The following is a 21,172-nucleotide window of genomic DNA, read 5'->3' as shown; positions in this document are numbered from 1 at the left end:
ACAGTGCTGCACACAGGGAGGCTGAGGGTGACATGCAATCCATGAGCCACACATTGTCCATCTCTGATCTAGGGTGGATCTAGACACAGGTTAAAAACGCTATAAATAAGTCAGAAATTAAATCGTTACAACAACAAAAACGAAAAAAACCTATGTAGAAATCCATACAAACTCCTTTTTGCTCTCTTGGTGATGGGTGTCTATAACACATTCAGAATGTATTATTTGACAAATGTAGCTGAGTCGATTCTGATTCTTATATCGGCTTCCATATACACAGAAACAAAAGCCATGATTCAGTGGGCTGAGAGCAGTAGACACTGCATGGAGAATGTCCCAGGTTTAAACCCAGTTAAATGGATATCTAAGGTATCTGAGACGTCTACCTGGGACACTGGGAAGCCACTGACTGTTGGAGTGGAAGATGCTAAGCTGCTATCCAAATCAAGGCATCTTCACATAATGGGCACGGCCTACATTTAAATCACTCTCACACTACTTTAATGGCCATGCCTTCCCCCAATGACTCATGGGAACTGTAGCTTACCCCTCTGATGGCTATTAAAAGTGGCATAAGAGTGTGACCTAACCTCATAAAATAAATATATGTATCTTCATACTCAGGTACACAGTAGTTGTTATGACATATATTATCGGAAGAAGCCATTAAGAGGAGGACCTTAACATGAATGACAGTACAATATATAACACAAGGGGCTGTCTTCCACTTTTTCAAGCAGGGATGTATAGTAAAGAGTCATTCCTAAGGGAGTGATTTGTCCTTACATAACTCTTTAGCACTGCAGCCATGCAAAGAACCAAGCAGATTGTATCTCCCAGGTTCTGATTTGTTTACTTGTATGGTTTAGCCATTTGTCTTTCCCCATCTAGTTAGTAGACGAAAGAAATTAAAATCCCAACATTGGTAAATAATCCTTGTGGAAATAAATCTAAGATTGGGTACTGCACATTCTTAGAGGGTCCAGTCGCAATATATACAGTGCTATGGAAGGATTAATCAGAGAGAGTTTAAATAAAATGTAGCAGGTCAATACATGGCCATATTAATTAGAAGCAAGCCCCACTGTTCAGGAAAATATTTTGAACGGGTGTTTAATTTTAAGACAATACACACTATGTGTTGCCGGGAGGAGGGAATTCAAGAGAAGAAGTACTTCTAATAATTGAGGTTTCAATATTTCCCTTTAGGTCAGGAACCACGAAGGAAGGCTGGATGACTGTAGAACAAATATTCATTATATGGAATATTCTTTATTACATTCTTATCCTTTTCTCCTCTGAGGAGCCAAGGGTAGGACACATAGTTTTCAATTTCGCCCCTCACAACAACTATGTGAGGTACGTTGGACCAAGGGACAGCATCTGGTCCAAGGTCTCCCATGCAGCAGACCCACTAGAGAGAATCCAGCAGGGCTGTCAGTGGACATTGACAATGGATGCTGAGAAGAAAAGATGGAGGGGGCTGGGAGTTATTAGGAGACCCCTATTCCCCTCACAGAGCAACAATTCCAAGTGTTCCTGGGATGTGGGACTGGTTGTTAAAATGCTCTGAGGATTTTAAGTCTGTGAGGAGAATGCTCTGAACAACAACCCTGTAAAGTTATTACTGCTAGATTCAGTGCTTTTTTCTGGGGGTATACAGGGGTACGCATACACCTAAACATTTTGTCAATCTAAGTTTGGCCTCACTGGGCGGGGGCAGTATTTCATTATGAGTAGGGAAATGAGAGTACCCCTAAACATTTTTTAAAAGAAAAAAAGCACTGGTTAGATTCATTTAGAACCCACATAACTTCTGTTCTAAAGCAGCTGTATTGGCTGCCAATTCATTTCTGGACCCAATTCAAGGTACTCACATTAGTGTTTAAATCCCTTAAATGACTTATGGACCAAATATCTGAAATACAAACCCCTTTCCTGCAGACGTGCTTTAAGATCAGCTGAGGGGACCTTCTTGGTGTCTCCAGTGCACTCAGAAGTGTGCGGGACAGCAGCCCTGGGGAGGGCATTCTCTGTGACATTCCCTAAATGGTGGAATCTCCTCCCCATAAATTAGCATCTCATTATTCAGTTTTCATTGAATGCTAAATAAACTCTTCTTTACCCTGGCCTTTGACACCTGAGGTATATATTTTGGGTCTCAAAATATTCTCTTGACTGTCATTTGTTTTAACTAATTTTAATGTTGTATTTTTAAGTTTTTGTAAACCGCCCTGAGACCTCATGGTGAAGGCTGGCTAAGAAATCATCATTATCGTAATAATAGTAACAGGCTAAAATACAGCTTACTTAGAGCCACGTGCCAAATTCCTTAAAGTGGTTGAGACAGAACCAAGTCTTTCAACTCTCTCTATCATCAGAGCAAGGCCAGCTCTCCTATCCAGAACAATCCTCTCTGTTGTTTTCTGTTTTCCTAACCAAATTGCACCTCAGAGCTTGTCCTCAGCAGACAATTGAAAAAGGACATAAAAGATATTTATGTTGAGCCTGGAAAAGAAGAGACTGAGAGGAGATATGATAGCCATCTTCAAAGATCTCAAGGGCTGTCACATGGAAGATGGAGCAAGCTTGTTTTCTCCAAAGGATAGGACATGAACCAATGGATTCAAGTTTCAAGAAAGGAGATTCCGGCTAAACATCAGGAAGAACTTTCTGACCATGAAAGCTGTTTGACAGAGGAATTCACTCCCTCAGAAGGTGGTGGGCTCTCCTTCACTAGAAGTTTTAAAGCAGATGTTGGATGGCAGGGGATTGGACTAGATGACCCTCAGGATCCCTTCCAACTCAATTATATGATTCTATAAGATAAAAGAGAACCCCTTTGTGTGTATGTATACAAAAGGTGTTTTATTGATTTAGTGTCTTCCCTCCATTGTGACTTAGCAGATAGGGCCAGCTTCAGAGGTAGGCATCGTTGGGCCCTGCCAAGGCTCTTTCTGTGATGGGACCCCACTGTTGGCCCCCAGAAATTCCTTGCTGTCATTTCCTGTCTTCACATGCCTTGTGCTCTCCCTTGGGACAGTTGTGCAGTCTTGACCCAAGGGGAGAGGACACCTGAATGGGCAGAAAGTCATCTGACCTTTCTGAAACCTGCAGCCAGAACTGATAGCAGACATTAATGTGGACAGCAATAGTGCATGGCCCAAAAAAGGGTACTGCTGGACAGCCACAATGAAACTTCCCACAAACCTCTATATCAATGTAGATGAGACCTTCCTTGAATGGATTGCTTTGTGCACGCATCTTGGCACCATTTACTGATATGGCACAGGTGTGTTGTGTATATCAGGGCTGGCATCCATACCTGGCAACTGAGGGCAGCTGTAGGGGCAAAGAGCCTCGGCTGAGCCCACCACTGATGTTGGAGATGAGCTTCCCATTCTGGGCAGCTGAGCCTGGGAGCTGCCCATTGTTTAAATTTCCCACAATGCCCTGGAACAATACTTTGAGTCGAAAAGCATTCCCCACTCCAACATACAAGGGCTGCATTGCCATCTGAGCAAGCTTTCATGAGCCACATGCCAGTGATAAGTGGGGCCAGAGGCAAAAGCAGACAAAGCAATGAATGTAAAGTTTATCTTGTACACATTAGGGTAATTTTATGCACACAATCATCTTCCATATCCTTCATCCAGACAAGCAAGAGGCATTCTCACAATTCAATGACACTTTCTAGCCAGGCAAAAATACTTGGGGTGTGAAGCAGGACCAGTCTGGGGAGAATTCTGAGGGCCAGACAGAGCTTTCTGGAGGGTGACGTACAGTTCTTGCATCTGACATAGGCAGTAGTGTTGATAATTAAAATTCTGGGTTGCTCACAATGACAATGTGACTTAGATCATGACACTGGATGTGTTAGACTGCCTTTTAGGTACGTGAATGTACTTAGCTTTTATTTTGTTTTAGACTTACATTGGTTTTGGTTTTTGTATTATATTGTAAGTTGCTTTGAGTTTTCTTTTTAAATGTGGTAAAAAATCATAATAATATATTACCACTCTTACCGCCGCCACCAATAGAAACCTGCTGGAGCCCAGATCTGGAGGTACTGTTGGTGTCTGTGCACAATCACAAGAAAAACAACCTTTTTCATGATATTTTGAGCCATTTAATCCTCCCATACACCATCAGACAGAAATGCTGCACAATAAGGTTTCGTCATTTGTAAACTTTTACTTACATTGTGCAGCTTCTTCCAGCTAGATTTGTGAGCCTTTTTTGTTCGCTTTTCCAGCATGGGCTTCTGTTTACTTGAGCTTTGAAAGAATGGTTTTGTGTGAATATCTGCATTATGTAATGTGGCAGCTGTGGGTGGGTTGCTGGCAATGAGCAACGAATGCTAGACCTCTGGACCTAATATCAGAAGCCTTTTCTTCCTTGAGAATAAAAAACAAGCCCTATGGCAAATTTACAAAGCACACTCTCTGACCCAGATTTCAGATGTACATAATTCCCCATAGCTAATAACATGGAGCAACATTACCACTCTATAAATACTCCTATTACGCACACAAAAACTATTTGCATTAAAGGATCTTGCAGTTGCCCCCATAGATAGAATGAATGCCATTTATTACATTTTGTACACTTATTGCAAATATTTGCTTATATCAGATCTCTTAATGCCCTCAGAAATTCCGTAAATAGCCGCAATTAAACATCACATCACTGACCCATTAACTTGGAAGCACAGAAATGGGATTCCATTGATTTCTGTTCAACTGCTTGTAAGAAAATGTATTCAGCATCACAACCCAAGATGGCCATTTTGTTATCTTATACCTGATGTTTAACTTTCCTTATACTGATTAAAAACAACTCGCTTCTGGCGTAATACAAGGCCACTAAACTATGGAAATCCCTGGTTCTGACCAAACATGGATTCAGACAATGCAATTTCCCCCCACCACATAGTGACTATTCACCAGGTGTGTTGGGTTTCGCCCAACATGGTGGGTACCCAGCGTGCCATGCATGACATCACTAGCTGGGAGAAGCCCCAGCACACCCTCCAAAAGGCCTGCCGGAGCCCATTGCAGCAGCAGGAGAGCCCACCAGAGCCCATCGCAGCAGCAGGAGGGCCCGATGGAGCTTGCCTGGCTGTGGAATATTGACGTGGCCCAGCCCCCTCATTTTAAATTTTGTTTGTGCCTGGGCCACTAGGGGGGGAAAATGCTTTCTCCCTTGTGGCATCCTGCCTTAAGATTTCTGGATGGCTACGCATTTTGCATGTTTAGGGGGCTGACAAAAATCATTCTTTTTAGGAGAGTTTTGTTATCTGATTGTTTAGTGGTACTATTTACAGTATTTGTGAGATGATCTCGTTCTTTTTTTAAATCATATTTTAAAAATATAATGCATGTTTAGTCATGGTTTGATCTTACTTATAAGGTGTTTTAGGAGTCATGTTTGGCCAAGAAGAAAGGTAAAAATGTAAGCAACACAAGTTGGTGTGATGCAGCAGTTAGAGATTTGGCCTAGGTTGTGGGAGACCAAGCTTCAAATCCCCACTCAGCCATGAAAGTAACTGGGTGATATTTGGCCAGGCATAGTCTCTTAGCCAAATCTGCCTTGCAGGTTGTTGTAAGGATAAAATGGAGATGGGGAGACCCACGTACCCCACATTGAACTATTTGGATGAAAGGTGGGATATAAATGTAATAATAATAATAATAAACATAATAAACATCACACTCAATTTTCCTCCTCTCCTCCAGGTGCAGAGTGTTTTTGCATTGCATGACTACCAGCTGCCAACATTCAACTTCTGAAGTAAATATGTTTTCTCTATTCTCCATGAATGTTACATTTTATTTGCTTATGTAACAACTTTGTTCTGAATCACTAAGCAATGATGGAGACAACACGACGTATACACTAAAAATAATGAAAATGTTATGACTTGATGGGTTTGTTGACTCATCTGTTTGTTCTCTACATCTGTTATCACTCTCATTCTGGCAAGTAAGCTTTCCTTGACCCAGTACCTGAACAACTGTACGAATAGAGTATTCGTTAGTGGTTTGCTGGAAGCATAGAGATGACCAGGAGGCAAAATCACTACTTTCCATTCCTCCTATACCAAATGAATTAATGCAAATACATGCTAGCTGTTAAAAGTGGTGAACAGCCAAAGCATTGCCAATAGAATTTGTCACTTAACTGATTGTCAGCTTTTCTATGGCATATGCCAGGTGGACCTTTTTGAGTCTACGGATCCCTTGACCAACTAATTTTTTTCTGTGGTCCCTGTGGCACCCAGGAGCCCAGTTATATCACCCCTTGCCTGCAGCTGGCAGCCTCTTGCTTTTTTTCAAATACCCTCCCTTTTGGAGTGGTCCCTCAGCCTCCTCTCCTCTCCCCATCCCTGGGAGTCTTCCGGGCAGCTGCTGCTGCCCCCCTGGTCTCTGAGTTGCCCCCATCCTGCCCCCAAAAGAGGTGCCTCCTCACACTGTCCCACAGGGGCCTAGGACTTGTCTGTCCATTCCCAACAGCAAGGGCTGGTGGACTGGCTAGCTGGGCTCCCTTGCCTGCTTGCTTGCTTGCTTACTCCGAGGCTGCCTCAGCTCCTGGCAACCAGCATCCCCTGACCAGCCCCAGAGGCAGCATTTACCCGGGGAGCTTGTCGCCAGGGCTGCTGCAACAAACAGCTGTGGAAATCTTTGGGAGGCAGAGATGCCAGAGGACATCTGAGGAGGGAAGGGAGGAAACAGGGACAGAGGACAGTGTTGCCCGTGGCACCCCTGACCACCATTCAAGGCACCCCGGGGTGCCATAGCACCCTGGTTGAAAACCACTGGAATATGCATAATATTTTGGTTTCATGTGGTAGTTAGAATTTTGTAAACAACCACTTCAAGATCTTCAGCTAGGAAGATATATTGTCCACAGTTAGCATAGTAGGCATTAAGCATGTTGTTGTTTAGTCGTTTAGTCGTGTCCGACTCTTCGTGACCCCACGGACCAGAGCACGCCAGGCACTCCTGCCAGTGTGGTGTAGTGGTTAAGAGTGGTAGTCTCGTAATCTGGGTAACCGGGTTCGTGTCTCCACTCCTCCACATGCAGCTGCTGGGTGACCTTGGGCCAGTCACACTTCTCTGAAGTCTCTCAGCCCCACTCACCTCACAGAGTGTTTGTTGTGGGGGAGGAAGGGAAAGGAGAATGTTAGCCGCTTTGAGACTCCTGAAGGGGAGTGAAAGGCGGGATATGAAATCCAAACAACAACAACAACAACAACTCTTCTTCTTCTTCTTCTTCTTCTTCTTCTTCTTCTTCTTCTTCCTGTCAAACTCATGCTGGTGGCTTTGAGAACACTGTCCAACCATCTTGTCTGTCGTCCCCTTCTCCTTGTGCCTTCAATCTTTCCCAACATCAGGGTCTTTTCCAGGGAGTCTTCTCTTCTCATGAGGTGGCCAAAGTATTGGAGCCTCAGCTTCACGATCTGTCCTTCCAGTGAGCACATTAAGCATAGTGGGTATTAAAACACAAGATAAGTTCTTCTGTGGTGCTTAAATGTTATTTAATCATTCGTGATTCTCATTACACAGAACAATAGAAGCAGTAATCTCACTTGCATTTTTTTATATGGCGTAAGCAGCTCTTTGGGCAGGGATACTGCAGCTGATAATTGGTTATGATAATGGATCTGATATGGTCTCTTGCAAATATAGTCTGTCACGCAACCTATGAAGATGGGAATACAAAGGAATTCAGGAGACTAACTTCCCAACAGGATCCATTCCTACATATCTCCAGGGCCACACCCAATGCAGCTGTTCCATGTAGTGGATAGTGGAGAAAATCATTTCACAGGAATGTTTCATCCCCACAATTTGCTCAGAAATGATTACATCTATCAGAAATACGTAGAAATCTAGCCTCAGATCTCATTTTTGAACAAGTTACATGGATAAAACATTCACAAGAAAAAAAATTCACAAGTATGCCTCGTGGGAGTTATTCAAGCCGACATCCTGTGGATGCAAAATGTTCTGGAAGAGTTAGCTGGCCCGTAACTGTTCAGGAGAGTAAGTAAGAAAGGACTTTGTCAATGTCACATGAGAGATCTGTGACTGGATTTCCTGACATTTTTGTTTTTATCTTAAAGCCGTCATGGGGGAAGAAGCAGTGACTGGAGAAGTGGGCCTAGGGGGAGGGGTGGTTAACTCTTTCTCCTGCATTATTCTCCTGATGCAACCCTCCCCGCCAGCTGCTGTTAACTCTGGAGGATAACAGGACTGAGCTCTGAATCAAATTACTTTTTGCATTATCTGTACAGGTTGCTGTTGTTTACTGTACTTGTACCTAACATTGGACTATTTATGCACACCAAAACTATTTTAATTGGTCCAGAAATTTCTGATGAACTGAGAAGTTGTTTTCACATCCTTACTAGCAACATGGACAGAGGATTTGAAAATCCTGAATGTTTTCTTTCTGCAATTTGGGTATTGATGCTGAAATGTGTTCTAGGTTGTAGGGAAACACATCTCTGAAAGGCTTTTGGAGAAGGAATGCCACCAGACCCCATGAAAGTTGCCCAGTTTATTAGACTTGCTGTGTAATAAAATGCACCCTTTGTTTCCATCCTTCTGGCTACATGAGATGCATGCCCTCTTTCCAACACTTGGTTTTTAAAAGGGTTTCCAGCATGCACTTTGGATCTGACCCTTTTGGTTTCTTTTCTAAAGCTCAGGCTCCCTTCTGAGAAAGTGCCTTCAAGCATATGCAGAGTATCTTTCCCCCCAAAATGGAGTTGGGAAACTTGAGGGTGTGCTGTAGTGAAGAAAGGCTCCAGCCCCAACCACCTCTTCCTTTAAATAAAAGGAAGCCAGGTGCTGGGGAGGGAATAAAACAGGAGCTTAAAAGCGTGAGGAAAGGAGCTGTGCTGGTGGATGATCCACATCCCCGCACCCCCCCCCCCCGCTTCCCAATACTTCTGGTGTGTAAGCAACAGCCTCCTCATGCGCCCCAAATAAAGCAGCCCCCTCCCTCGTCCCTGCCCAGGCATATGCTAAGCGAGCGAGCAGCCGCAGTCATAGCAGCCCCAAATGGATTAAGTTATATAAGCCCTCCCCCTCCCCGCTTTTGGAAAGCCGCGGAGGGTGGGGTGGGGAGGGGGGAGTCGCCTCTCCCTTCGCCCCTCCTTCCCTCCCGCCATCCCCGCTTTCTGGCTTTGATTGTGGGCTGCTGTAACAGCTCAGGTTGGCTGCGGAGCGAGCGGATGGACGGCGGCGGCGGAGGCCTGGCGCAGGCCCAGGCCTAGGGCTGAGTAAAAGCTGCTTAGCCGTGCCGGGGTTGCCATGGTGACGGGCAGGAGGCAGCGGCGGCCGCAGCAGCAGCAGCAGCAGCGAGGAGGCTGTCAGTGAGCGAGCTAGAGAGCGAGGGAAAGGAACCAGGCATCGGCGGGGAGCTGCAGGAGGGGAAGGCAGCCGCCGCCGCCGCCGCCATGGAGGTGCACGGCGACTGTGCCGAGCTCAGCGCGGTGGGCGATCAGCCGCCGCCTTCGGGCAAGCTCAACAAAACCGCCTTCAAATTGTTCAAGCGCAGGAAGTCCGGCGGCGCCATGCCCAGCATCTTCGGCGTGAGGAGCGGCGGCAAAGGCAAAGGCGGGGAAGCGGGCGGAGGGCAGCCGGGCATGGTGAGGAGCAAGACCCACGACGGGCTGGCCGAGGTGGTGCTCGAAGGCGGCAAGAAGGAGGAACCGGGAGGAGGAGGCGGCGGCGGCGGCGGCGGCGGAGGGGACGACCAGTTTGGCGGCGGCGGCGGCGGCGGAGCCCCCAAGGATTATTCCCCCTGCTCGGCGGCGAGCAAGTCCCACCGCTTCTTCTCTCTGCTGCGCAAAAACGGCCGCTCGGGCGAAGGCGGCAAAGGGGAGAGACCCAAAGGGCGCGGGGGGCTCAAGGGGCTCTTCAACAGCATGAGGTGGCACCGCAGGGACAAGCCCAGCAAGGAGGACGAGGCCGGAGACGGCGCCGAGGGACAGGCCAGCCACCTCAGGCCTGGCTCCCTCACGGCCAGCCTGGAGTGCATCAAAGAGGAGGCGCCACGACCCCCGGCGGCGGCTGCAGCAGCCCCCCAGACCCCCTCAGGGGTGGCCAGTGAGGACCAGATGCTGCTGCTGGCCCACCCCAGCTCTGAGGCCGTGCCCACCCAAGAGCAGCAGGACGTCGGTGCCAGGGAGCCCACCCCACGTACCTCGCCACCACTGGGAGCCGAGCCCCCCGGGATCCAGCCCCCGGCGCAGGAAAGCCGCCCCGAGCTGCCCCCCGGAGATGGCGATGGCCCAGGGACCCAGGAGGACGGCGCCATAACAGGTGACATCCCCATCGAGCCTTCCCCCCCTGTTGAACCCGAGTGTGAACGCAGCCAAGAGGCGGCGGCGGCAGCCCCTGACCCTTCCTCTCTTGATCCACCCTCTGAGCCGTCCATTGACCGTATTTGTTTGATGTTTGCTGACGTGACTTCACTGAAAAGCTTTGACTCTCTTACAGGCTGTGGGGACATTATTGCCGACCAGGAGGAGGACGTGGGCAGCGGCGGTGGCAGTGGCGCAGGTGGAAGCGACAAGAGCGCCCCTGGGGTTGGCAAAGCGGGGGCTTCCAAAAAGCCCCCCAGCGTGGTGACCTATCAAGGAGGAGGAGAAGAGATGGCCAGCCCTGAACAGGTGGGGGACACGTGCGCCCCAGAGTTCTGGGATGTGTTGTCGCAAGCGGAGAAGCCGCAGGAGACCCCGGGGGGAGGGAAAGAATCCCTCGAGGGCTCCAAAGGTGGCGGTTGTACCAAAAAGGTTCAGGATGCATCGACAACTGGGAAGCACATTGGTTTCAACCAGATTCCGGTTCACCACAGCCACAAGAATGACCAGAAGTGTAGGGAAAAGGAGCCACAGGAAGCCATCCCCAGCAGCGATGAAGGCTATTGGGATTCCACAACACCTGGGCCAGAGGAGGACAATGCCAACAGTATCCAGAAAGAGGTAATTCCCAGGGACAGCTACAGTGGGGATGCTCTCTATGATCTGTATGCTGATCCAGATGAAAACACAGCCACAGTTACTTCTGCAGAAGACGTCACCTCTGTGTCTTGTTGCAAGCCACTGTCTCCAGTAACAACAACATGCCCAGTCAAAACCCATACAACTTCACTCAAGGACTCCAAGATACCCATCAGTATCAAGCATTTTACGTCGCCACATGGCAGTCATGGCCCAGATACCAGTAATAGCCATCATCTTGCACACCACCAGCCTACCAAAAGTGAGATCCCTAGAACAAAAATCCCAGTTTCTAAAGTGCTTGTACACCGGGCAAGTTACCGGAGCCTAGCTGGGACAACAGGTAAAACAGCCACATATCATGAAAGTGCCAAAAAATAGAAGGAGATAAATATGGGTGTGTCAGTCTTGCAGAAACCTGCTAATAAGCAGTTTGGCATCATCTAAAGGAAGACACCTACATGTGCCCTTTCTGTGAAAAAAAGGGATGTGTGCTTCTAAAGTCCATCTTGATATATAGTATATATATAAATATAAAGTTAGATTCTTTTTGAGCACTTTTTTAACATTTGTATCTGTTTTTCTGAAGCACTAAACCACTCGGGAAGCCACTTTTCCATGTCTTTTGTGGAAGCAGGACTTTGATTAGGTATATAAAATATAATAATGCAAACTTGTGCCATGAATTCTTCAAAGAAGACACAAATTGGGAAAGAGAGGACCAAAAGAAGTTTTCCAGTATATATAATTTTACATTTGTTTGTTTTAAATGTTTTTAGCCTATACTGAGAAATGTTTGCTCTAACTGTGGGGAAATGTCAAGCAGAGTAATAGCAACAACCATAAAATCCCAGGTATTTAACCTGAGAAAGAAAGAGCACTGTCAACCAGCAGCAGATTCAACTCACTTGTGAAAGGTAGATTAGCAAGTTAGATGGATTTCTATAATAAGATATATTTTTGTTTGTCTGTCTGTTTGCTTTGGATCTGTCCTAGTGTAAGTGGATAATGAAGACATCTAGTGAACTCTCAGTTGTTTACACCAATATTTTTCCAATGCACAAAATAATCAGGTTCAAGGGAATAACTTTCCTAAATGCCAATATAGAGACAACTACAACATTTATACAATAAATGGTTCTTCATGTATAGATAGATGCATATGATACTCTTAGTGCTACAGCTTTTTTAAATTAAAATGTCTTTCTGTATTTACTAGAGTTGAAACAAAATTAGTTTTTATAGCTTGATAATTTTACAGTTCTAAATGTATGGACCTTCTTAAAAGTACAGTAACTAGAGCAAAATTTTATATTGGCTCTAACATCCAAGGGTAGGCAAGTCTATTGTGTTAATCTTACAAGAGCATGCATAATACTGGAATCAAGGATCTAATGGTGTTTTTGCTGCAAACCCCTTATTTTCAGGACTTTCTAAAAAATAGAATTTCAGTTTATTACTTGCAGAGCTAAAGCCTGAGACTGCAAACCAATTTTTAAAATGTTTGTTTTCAAATGTTAATAAATTTAGCTTTTGGTATTTGCTGTGTGAAAGTTTGTATTTCACACACATACCAACTTTTAGACTTAAGATTATTTTCCTTTAAGAAAGAGAAGAAAATTGGCGAACTGTTAGTCCATTAAAGAGTTTTATCACCATGGACAAAACAGACATGTCTGTTGCCACTGAATATAAGCAGTGCTGCTGAAAAGTGGTTGCTGTATTGACATCTTTTCAGTGAAGCAGCATCACATGATGTGCCTAAAGATTTATTTTCAAGATAGAAACAACCCCATTGTGGTCTAATATGACAGGGCTTAAACAAAAGTAAATTAATAAAGCAGAACACCACTAGGCAAAAAACTTGTTTCAGAGGTCCTATTTATTTTTTAAGAAAGTAAAACTTACTTTAAAAAACGATATATATTTTGTGATGTAGAAAATTCTAAATTTCCTTCCATAAATCAATTATAAGAGTTCATTTAACCTCTCCTTTTTAAGTTCCCATAAGTAAATATTGGTTTACATAATATACATTTGAATAAGAGCATTAAGGTTAATGAAGAAAAGCTAGAACATATAATGGTTGTATTCTTGCCCACAGCTAGGCTGCTTATATCACATTGATTTTCAATTGCATTAATGTAGCCTATATCAGAACTGCCCAAAAAAAAATCAAGAACCGGAATGTTTTTTTACAAAGGTCAAACTCCCAAGGATGATTTTAAGCATGTGCAAGGGCTTGAGTAAGCCATGTGGGATTTATCTCTTCTTTTTACTTTGATCAGCTGATCACCATATGTTGTCACAAACTGCTTTTTAAAGTATATTCAGTTTCATAAGTCATTTGGCACTTCACATGGAGGGTTGGGATGAGCAAGTGGACAAGAAACATAATTCCCAACTCCCCATCCCTTTGGGCATGTGACGCTAGTGACGCTGTGGTTCCAGTGGTCAACAGTGAAACAAAGTTTTGTGATCCTAAGGGGACTTCAGACATATTTTCCTAAACAGCAACCCACATGCCACATAGTAAACTGCTTTTGAAGGAGAGAGAAAGAGCTTGTTAAAGCAGTTTGTAATATGGCATGGGGATCAGCAGTTCAAACAAAATCATCATTAGGCTACAGCAAAGCCTTTCCATGAACTTAAACAGACCATTGGATCCCAGTCAATAATGTATATTGCTTGCAACCATGCAGATACAGGCTATGGTCCACAGAAATCCCAGATAATAGTGGGGAAACTGCTTTTGCAAATTACATGCAACAAGGTTGGGGTGGGCCATGTCTTCCATTATCCTAGAGGAGGGAGGCAGTGGTCATATCTTAGCCTTTCACCCCATATTTACTTTGTTGCTGTGTGCTAGACCCTGAAAGCTGAGTTCTAAGCATGCTTAATTGGCATTAATTGGCAATAAGTAGTTCAGTGGTAATCAATGGGTCTCCCAAGTTTTTTTTAAAAAAACATGTTTAGAAGCAGAGTGCTAATGAACCCAGGTGGGTTTATTTTGTATACTTTCAGAATGTATTTGTGAGTGGTTGCAGGTGTGCAGCCGTTTACAAATTCATATTGTACATATGCATGTATATTCCTATGGATACACATACAATACATGCACACATTTCTGTAATATGCTGAAGGGCACATAAACTTCCATGCACAGACAAACAGACCAATGGTACAAATAGCAAATGTTGCCAAAACATTTTGACAGTTATTTAACTTTGCCTGAGAATGGGATTCACATTTGACCTGATTCTGCTTGAGTGCTTGTGTGTTTTTTGTAGATTTGGGATGGAGAATGATTGACTTACCCTTGTGCGAGTAGTCCCTCTCATTGAAGGCCCTGAGACTACATCAAATTACACAGACTGTCCCCTTGTGGCTGTAATACTCTGGAAGGAAAGAATCCAGGGACACAAAATTTTATTCCAAGCTGGATAATAAACAGCTATTCATTGTTTTACATCAGTGAAGATCATGCTGTTTCTGCATGCTTTTTATGCAAAACTATAGCATTTTGTTTAAAAGGACAGTTGTGTAGAGAAGTGCTGCAGGGTGCTGAAAGTTGAGCTGGAAAGAGGATGTTGTAATATGCCGGAAGAGTTAGCTGCAGGTCAGAACAGTGGTATATCTTTTAAAATCCTATGAAACAACATTGCCATTTGGGAGTCCTTATCTCTCTTGCAATTTTTCACCATATGCATTTTGCTGATCTGTAGCCTGTTATGTATGAAGAAACAATAGAGTTACCCATAGATAAAATTCCCCTTCCATTTATGACTAAGATGTGCCATTAAAATTGTGTTGTCTTTCATTTTCTTGCTTTTTCATTTTACATCCAGTTGTTGCTTCTTTCAAAGGCTAGCAAGCACAGAAGGCATCACACATACAACCATTTTTGTCACAGTAAAATGGGAGCAGTGTAAATCACTCTCAGTATCTTCTAGGGATACTAGCAACACTTTTAACAATGATTGTGCATGACAGAGCAGTTTCCATTACCAACAGTGCTCACACAATTTTGCTGGTAAAGGAGTAGCACCAAGTACACATCTGACTAGCAATAATATCATTTTTGTTAACACTCCAATGATGTATGAATGATCACAGTTTTGTAATGTCAGTTTGGAGTGAAAACTACATTGTTTACTATGCTGGAAGTCTATTCACTACAATCAACAAGAGTGTTGTTCTCCTAAAACACACGACTGTTTAGGTGAAATGGCTGGCATGTGGCAAGTAGGTCTGTGGAGGGGATCAGAAAGATAATAACATTGTTTGCCCAGTTTGTAGCTACCAGTTGGTAGGACCCATTTTGGTAGCTGTTCATTTGTCTGCTAGTAGTATTTATAAGTTGATGACAATCATCCTGAAAAGGAGGAGGAGGAGAAGAGTGTTTGTTTGTTTTATCATAGTAAGGGGATTGGCTGATTTATGAATCAGGGCAAGGCTCTGCGGACATAGGGATGAGTCCACAATTTGAAGATGTGGTATATTCTGCATGAATGTAGTGTCCGTAGGGCAAGTCTTGCAGACACTGCATTCATAGGGTGTTTGTGTGATTGAATACAGGTCATGTGAGAATGATCTTTATACATGTCTGTCTCAGAACTGCAAACTCATCAAACTATTGTCAGTGTTTCAACTCCAAGGCACTTTCAGTAGTCAGGAATATGTGGAACTCGATTCTTACATGATGCTTTGACCTGAAGAGAAGCAACGTAAGGTGCTTCCCACACTTCCAAAACATAGCCTGTGGAAGCACCACACTGCACCGACGACATGTGAGTTAACTGTATCAGTGCTGACTTGGTGTGTGATGCTTCCTTATTTAACCAGATCCAAGCCTTTCATTTTGTGCCTGCATTTTGCCCTGCCCTCATCAGCAGTGTTACACTCAACCCACATGCTGCCATGAACCAGGGTCTTAAGAACTGACGCTTAATAAAGCACCATTTTGTGCAGTGCAATCTGGTGTGTGGTGGCTCTGAAGGAAGTCCTGTTTAGTGGTCTTGCTTACAGGCAGATGTGCATCGAATTATAGACTTGAGTGGCTAATGATTTTGAAATCATTAATTCCACAGCTTATAAATTGCCACTAATTTTGACCATGATGATTTTATTTTTAATAAGAAGATTATATTTGTACACTAGAAAATAAACAGTGCCTAAGACAATGCACTGAAGAGGATGTTCAACAAACATGTGTTAGGTGTATTTCATTCCCTTCTGTGATCTGTAGAGCACTCTGGTGATTGAGAAAAATAGTAGAGTCCTGGAATTAAGGGAATGAACCATGTGCAAGTGGCCACACTAGAGGCATTCTGTAGAGATGTGCATTTTAATAAAAGTAATTCATGTATTTCTACAGCCTTGATAGGTAGAAATGATCTTCCAGATCCCAAAGATGCTGTATTCTTTAATAATGATGTCATTATTATTTTTATTCTTCAAAGAAGGCTTTATTTGTTTAGACTTCTGCTTGGGATGATGCTTGTACAGTTGTTTCCCTGTACATAACATGAAAAGAGTATGCTACATCAGGTATTTGGTATTTTTTACTCTTTGCACTTATAGGTCACTTGGTACCTTTTACATGTTCTTAGAATATGTTATGTTATGATGTATACTTCCAGTATTTTCTGTGGCATATGTTTTTTAAACAGGAGCTTTCTTTTAAAGGCATGGATTGCTCTTTGTGATCTTATTTTGCTCCCATAGATTGTAAAGAGGTGCCAGAGGTGTGGTCTGCATCTGAGACAAAGACTTGGTTCTCATCTCAGTGCACATGCATTGCTTCATTGGCAGGAGTCCACAATTCACTTATTCTGGAGCAATTCAATTGATTTGAGTAGCCTGGGATAAATGGTATGTGGATTCCAGCCATTAGCAGTCATAGGAATAAAGCACATGCAGTAGATTTAAGACAGGCCCTGTCTTGACAAAGCAAACACATGCTTACTGTTACTGAAGAATTGAATTGGTTGCCCGTTAAACCTCCTAGGTTAGCAATGAACAGAATTGGTTGGCTTCAGTTCATATGCTTCTCCTATGAAAATTCTTTCCTTGGTTAATTTTTAATGGCCTCTACTGAATTATTTATCTAGACTAAAATGATATTGCACCAAAGTCTTCAAAATGTCTGATTCTGAGGCCAGTCCGTCCCCCCTCCTCCCACAGCATAGTGCTTCACTATCCCAGAGAAATCAAATTGCCATGCTTTGCTTAGTGAAGCAAAACTGTTACTTGGTCTGCAAATTTATGGGACTGCCCAAGCTTAAAGGAAGCTGTTGATTTGGCTCCTCAGCTTTTCATCCTACTAAATGGCATGTTTTCCAAAAAGCACTCATTTTTTGTTTCAGTAAAGCTGTGGATGAGGCAGTTTGATTGTGCCATAAATTTAGATGCTAGACATTTATTTAACAGTAAAAATGTGTGTGTGTACACACACATGAATGAAATGGGGCTGTTAGCACATGCTGTTGGTATGAAATTATTGTATTTTTTCTTTACTCTAGATGAGGAAAAATATACATTGATCCTATAAAGACTCCAAGAGAATTACGTATTGAGATATTTCACATAGGGCAGAGGAACAGTGTGTTCTGCGCCTATTTTTTAAGGCAGAAATCACCCATTTGCCCATATATAACTATACTGACATTATTTATTACCATTTTGAGCTGGATATGAAATGGGTGCATTTTAAAATAATCTTGGGGTAGATATTGCTCATGTCATTGACGTTGACTGCAATGGAAACTGGTAATCTGGGAATAAGAGTTGGTGAAGTTGTGAAACCTGCGGTGAATTATTGGCATATTGCAATTTTGTACTAAACAACGGAGGGTCCAAATTAGACATTGCACAGGAGTTGCAATTTTGTTACAAGAAAAGAAGAAAGGCCCAGTTTGGACTGGGGACACAGCCTGGGGAAGGCAGAGTGTAACTGTTCCGCCACTGCCTGTCCCCCAGAAACTGCTTGTAGCTGTGGAGGAGGAAACTTACAAGCTTCATTGCTTAAGCTGGTCAAGTCTTTCCCACCACAATAACAGCAGCTTTGGGGAAGGGAGAATTCTATGTGGGGATAAAGGGTTAGATCCCCCCACAGGCCCAATTCAGAGACCCCCATCATGGCTGCTTTTCATAAAATTGAAAAGAGATTGAGAGCTCCCGTCACAGATCTTCAACATGTTGAAACAGAAGTCAACCTTTCAGAGAATCTCATCAAAGAGCTGGTCCAAACATCATGTGGCTTGGGTGCACACCTTATATGTTTCAAAAACATGTGTATCATGTAGGTACTGTCAGGACTGGCTATGGCTCTTTGTCAAGTGTGAACCTGAGTTAATCATTGAATAATGTTGAAGTCACCTTATGTTCCAACTCTGTAATGAGAGTTGTGAACTATTCTGTATCCACAGGCAGAACATTTAGAGGTGTCCTGGCCTATTTTCAGTGCAGGAGCTGTTAGGGCAAATCTGGATTGTATAGGGCTCCCTTCCTGGTAGACTTAAGTTGTTTCCAATCCTGTCTATTCTTCCTTTCTCCCTCCATTTCTGATTGACAAGTTTCATCCTGCACACAGCATTTTCGTAGAATCTTCTGGAGGTGATTTGCTTGATTAGGCAGAGAAGCACTTTTTGTTCATAACTAATGTAGCTGAGAAGTGTGAAGGAACAAGGACAGAATGCTGGGAACACATGGAGTACTGGTATAACATTTCACTCGCATGCATCACTGAGCACTAGAAAAACCATATGGGAATCCCTATAAAACATGTCATCCATTTTCATCATTGGTGCCTACACTTCTCTTAATGCCATTTCCAACATGACATCAGTTATGGGATTGTGCCAGCCTGCTTTTTACATCCCTAGCTTGGTATGGATAAATCCCACTGTTTTGAGTGGGATGGACAAAGCCTAAACATATGCAAGAGCTTGTAACCTTATTGTCAAAATCTAGGTACCTCCATATTTGTCTGCCTATGAAATCCCTCCTAACCTGCTGAGTTTTTCTTCTATGGTCTGTCAGTGTTACTGGCTAATATTGTCTGCTCATATAGTGGAACAACTAGTTCTTCACACTCCATCAGCACAAACTCCTCTTCTCTCTACACACTGTGAATTCTTCATGCAGACCTCGTTTCTCCTCCAATATCACATAGATTCTGCCTGTAGTTTTCATCTACACCCATTCCAGGGCCAGCGGAGCACATTTAACGTGCCTCCCTCTCACTGCTGCTGTGTATTTTCAAATTGCCTGCAGTGTAGACTCCATGCACATCCCTCTTGCTCCACAGCCAGCAGAGATTAGATCCTGTTTATCCATCATCCAATTTGTTTGCTGCCAGCAATGCTTTCTCCATGCCCATTCCCTTTCACCCAACCAGAAGTGCATTTTCCCGGGAGGGGGGGAAAGGAATTCCCTCCCTCATCTTGCCAAATATGTGTTCTCTTTCTGCAGCCAGTGCATACTGCAGGCTACACATGCATTGTCTCTCCCTGTGCATGTCACACTTTATCAGCAGTGCATTTTCGATGAACATCCTTGTCAGTGCATTTTTATTAGAAGCCCACGTCATTCCACTACCTCATTGTTGGAATCATGCTCCTTTCTCAAAACAGCCTCAATTTATTCATCTTCAAGCAACATTGCATAGCTCATAAAAGAAAAGAAAAAAAGCAGGATTTGCTAGACTATTATACTGTACTGTTGTTAGAGGATCAGTTTTGTTTAGGATGGGATGTCACTCTTCACTGCGAAAAGCAGTGGTGTTTGGTAGATAGTGCAGCTGGCTTGTGTTTGATTTATCTCAATAGTGTACAAATGTGTACAAATTACAGTTGCTGTCAGGGAGTAAGGTGGAAATAATTTGTCTCTTAATAAGATAATTGTTCTGACTAAAATGAATGTAGTCAGAGCTTTGGGGCACATACTCGGTATCACTTAATACAAAATAGTTAGCAGCTTAAGCTTTTACACGCAACATCAAGGTTGTTTAATAATCGTAAATAGGTCCCTCCTCCTCTCACTACCTGTGCATTTGTGGCATAAATTTATATTCCAGGGACTGGTAGTTATTCTGGAGCAATTAATCTCCAAAAAAAAAAGAAAAAGAAAAAAAAGAGGAACTTTCTGTATTTTGATATGGCACCAGCGAAAATAGGTTTCCAAGGCAAATGATAAAACAATCTCTAAATACACACCTCCACTTATATTTAAAGATTTGTTTCACTGTTATACAGAATTCCACACGGTTTTGTATATTGTTGTGGTAATCTTTCTTTCTGATCTAAATGCAAATCGTGTCTTTCCGTTTTTGTTGTTGTTCCATTTTAGCAAGCAACCACTCCAGGACTTGACCCTGGTGTTCAGCATGTTCAATTTGAAGCTAACACAATCACTGCCATTTTTAATTTAGCTTGTGATGGCAGAAACGGGATCCAATCCTTTCAAATAATTCAATCCTACGTGCTGTCTATTGCGTTACTCTGCCTGCCCTGATTTTGTGATTTGTTAACAAGTATGTTTTTTTCCTTCCTTTTAAACTTTTAATTCCAGGTCCACGTAAAAATATTATTTAGCACATTGATGATGTTGGTTTGAGACTGTAAGGACCACCATCATCAATATAGTATTGTTGTTGTTATTATTATTATTTTGATCTGTGTTGCATTAAAGAAATCACCATTGAAATATTAACATAGTTCAGTCGTATTTTTTCCACACAAACACACTGAAGAAAAAAATATTTTATCTGCTTTAAATAAATAGCTGCCTTTACAGAAACGGTTACAACTCCAGACAAAGTTATAGTCTTAGAACATTCATTCTTAGCCACATCTGTCGCTTAAGCAGCGCTGAATCCTAGAGCAGGGGCATCACAAGGGGGCTGGGGGGTTGCGGTCTGCCCAGGGTGTCATGCCTGAGGGGGGGTGACAAAATCCCCCTGGGTGGATCGGCGTGGCGGTGCTTGCATCCCCGGCAGGCGGATTTTTGCAACTGGCGTGATCGTTGTCATGAAAATTTGCCCGCTGATCACACAGATACGCCTGGCAATCAGCCTGCCACCCTCCTGGCAGGCGGCGTTCACACATCCCGGTGGGTGGTTTTATGGGATCGGCAGTCTGATCCTGGTGATCG

At 43.4% G+C, this 21,172-nt stretch overlaps 1 protein-coding gene and 1 long non-coding RNA gene across 2 annotated transcripts in view; one reads left to right on the top strand and one right to left on the bottom strand.

Annotated features, from left to right (window-relative positions):
• Positions 1 to 7,410: 7,410 nt before the first annotated feature.
• AMER2 (APC membrane recruitment protein 2) lies at positions 7,411 to 13,971 on the top strand. The gene is made up of 2 exons (XM_081860405.1): positions 7,411 to 10,337; positions 10,515 to 13,971. The coding sequence occupies exons 1-2, from the start codon at positions 9,470 to 9,472 to the stop codon at positions 11,396 to 11,398; spliced, it is 1,752 nt and encodes a 583-aa protein (XP_081716531.1). The 5' UTR covers positions 7,411 to 9,469; the 3' UTR covers positions 11,399 to 13,971.
• Positions 13,972 to 14,616: 645 nt separating this feature from the next.
• LOC309341361 overlaps positions 14,617 to 21,172 on the bottom strand; it is a 72,792-nt gene continuing 66,236 nt past the window's right edge. The window contains exon 4 of the long non-coding RNA XR_014156265.1: positions 14,617 to 14,743. This is a non-coding gene — a long non-coding RNA (uncharacterized lncRNA). The remainder of the gene's footprint in view (positions 14,744 to 21,172) is intronic.

The sequence above is a fragment of the Podarcis erhardii genome (assembly GCF_964252035.2).
Source record: "Podarcis erhardii genome assembly, chromosome: 4".
NCBI lineage: Eukaryota > Metazoa > Chordata > Lepidosauria > Squamata > Lacertidae > Podarcis > Podarcis erhardii.
The sequence above is the reverse complement of the archived record's forward strand: the minus strand, read 5'-3'. Positions and strand labels throughout refer to the sequence as shown.

What these genes read in the sequence shown, in the direction of transcription:
- AMER2 (XM_081860405.1), top strand. Translation starts at nt 9,470, where the DNA reads ATGGAGGTGCACGGCGACTGTGCCGAGCTCAGCGCGGTGGGCGATCAG. An exon ending in GGAGGACGGCGCCATAACAG is followed by an intron (nt 10,338 to 10,514) that starts GTGACATCCCCA and finishes ACTCTCTTACAG; the next exon opens with GCTGTGGGGACATTATTGCC.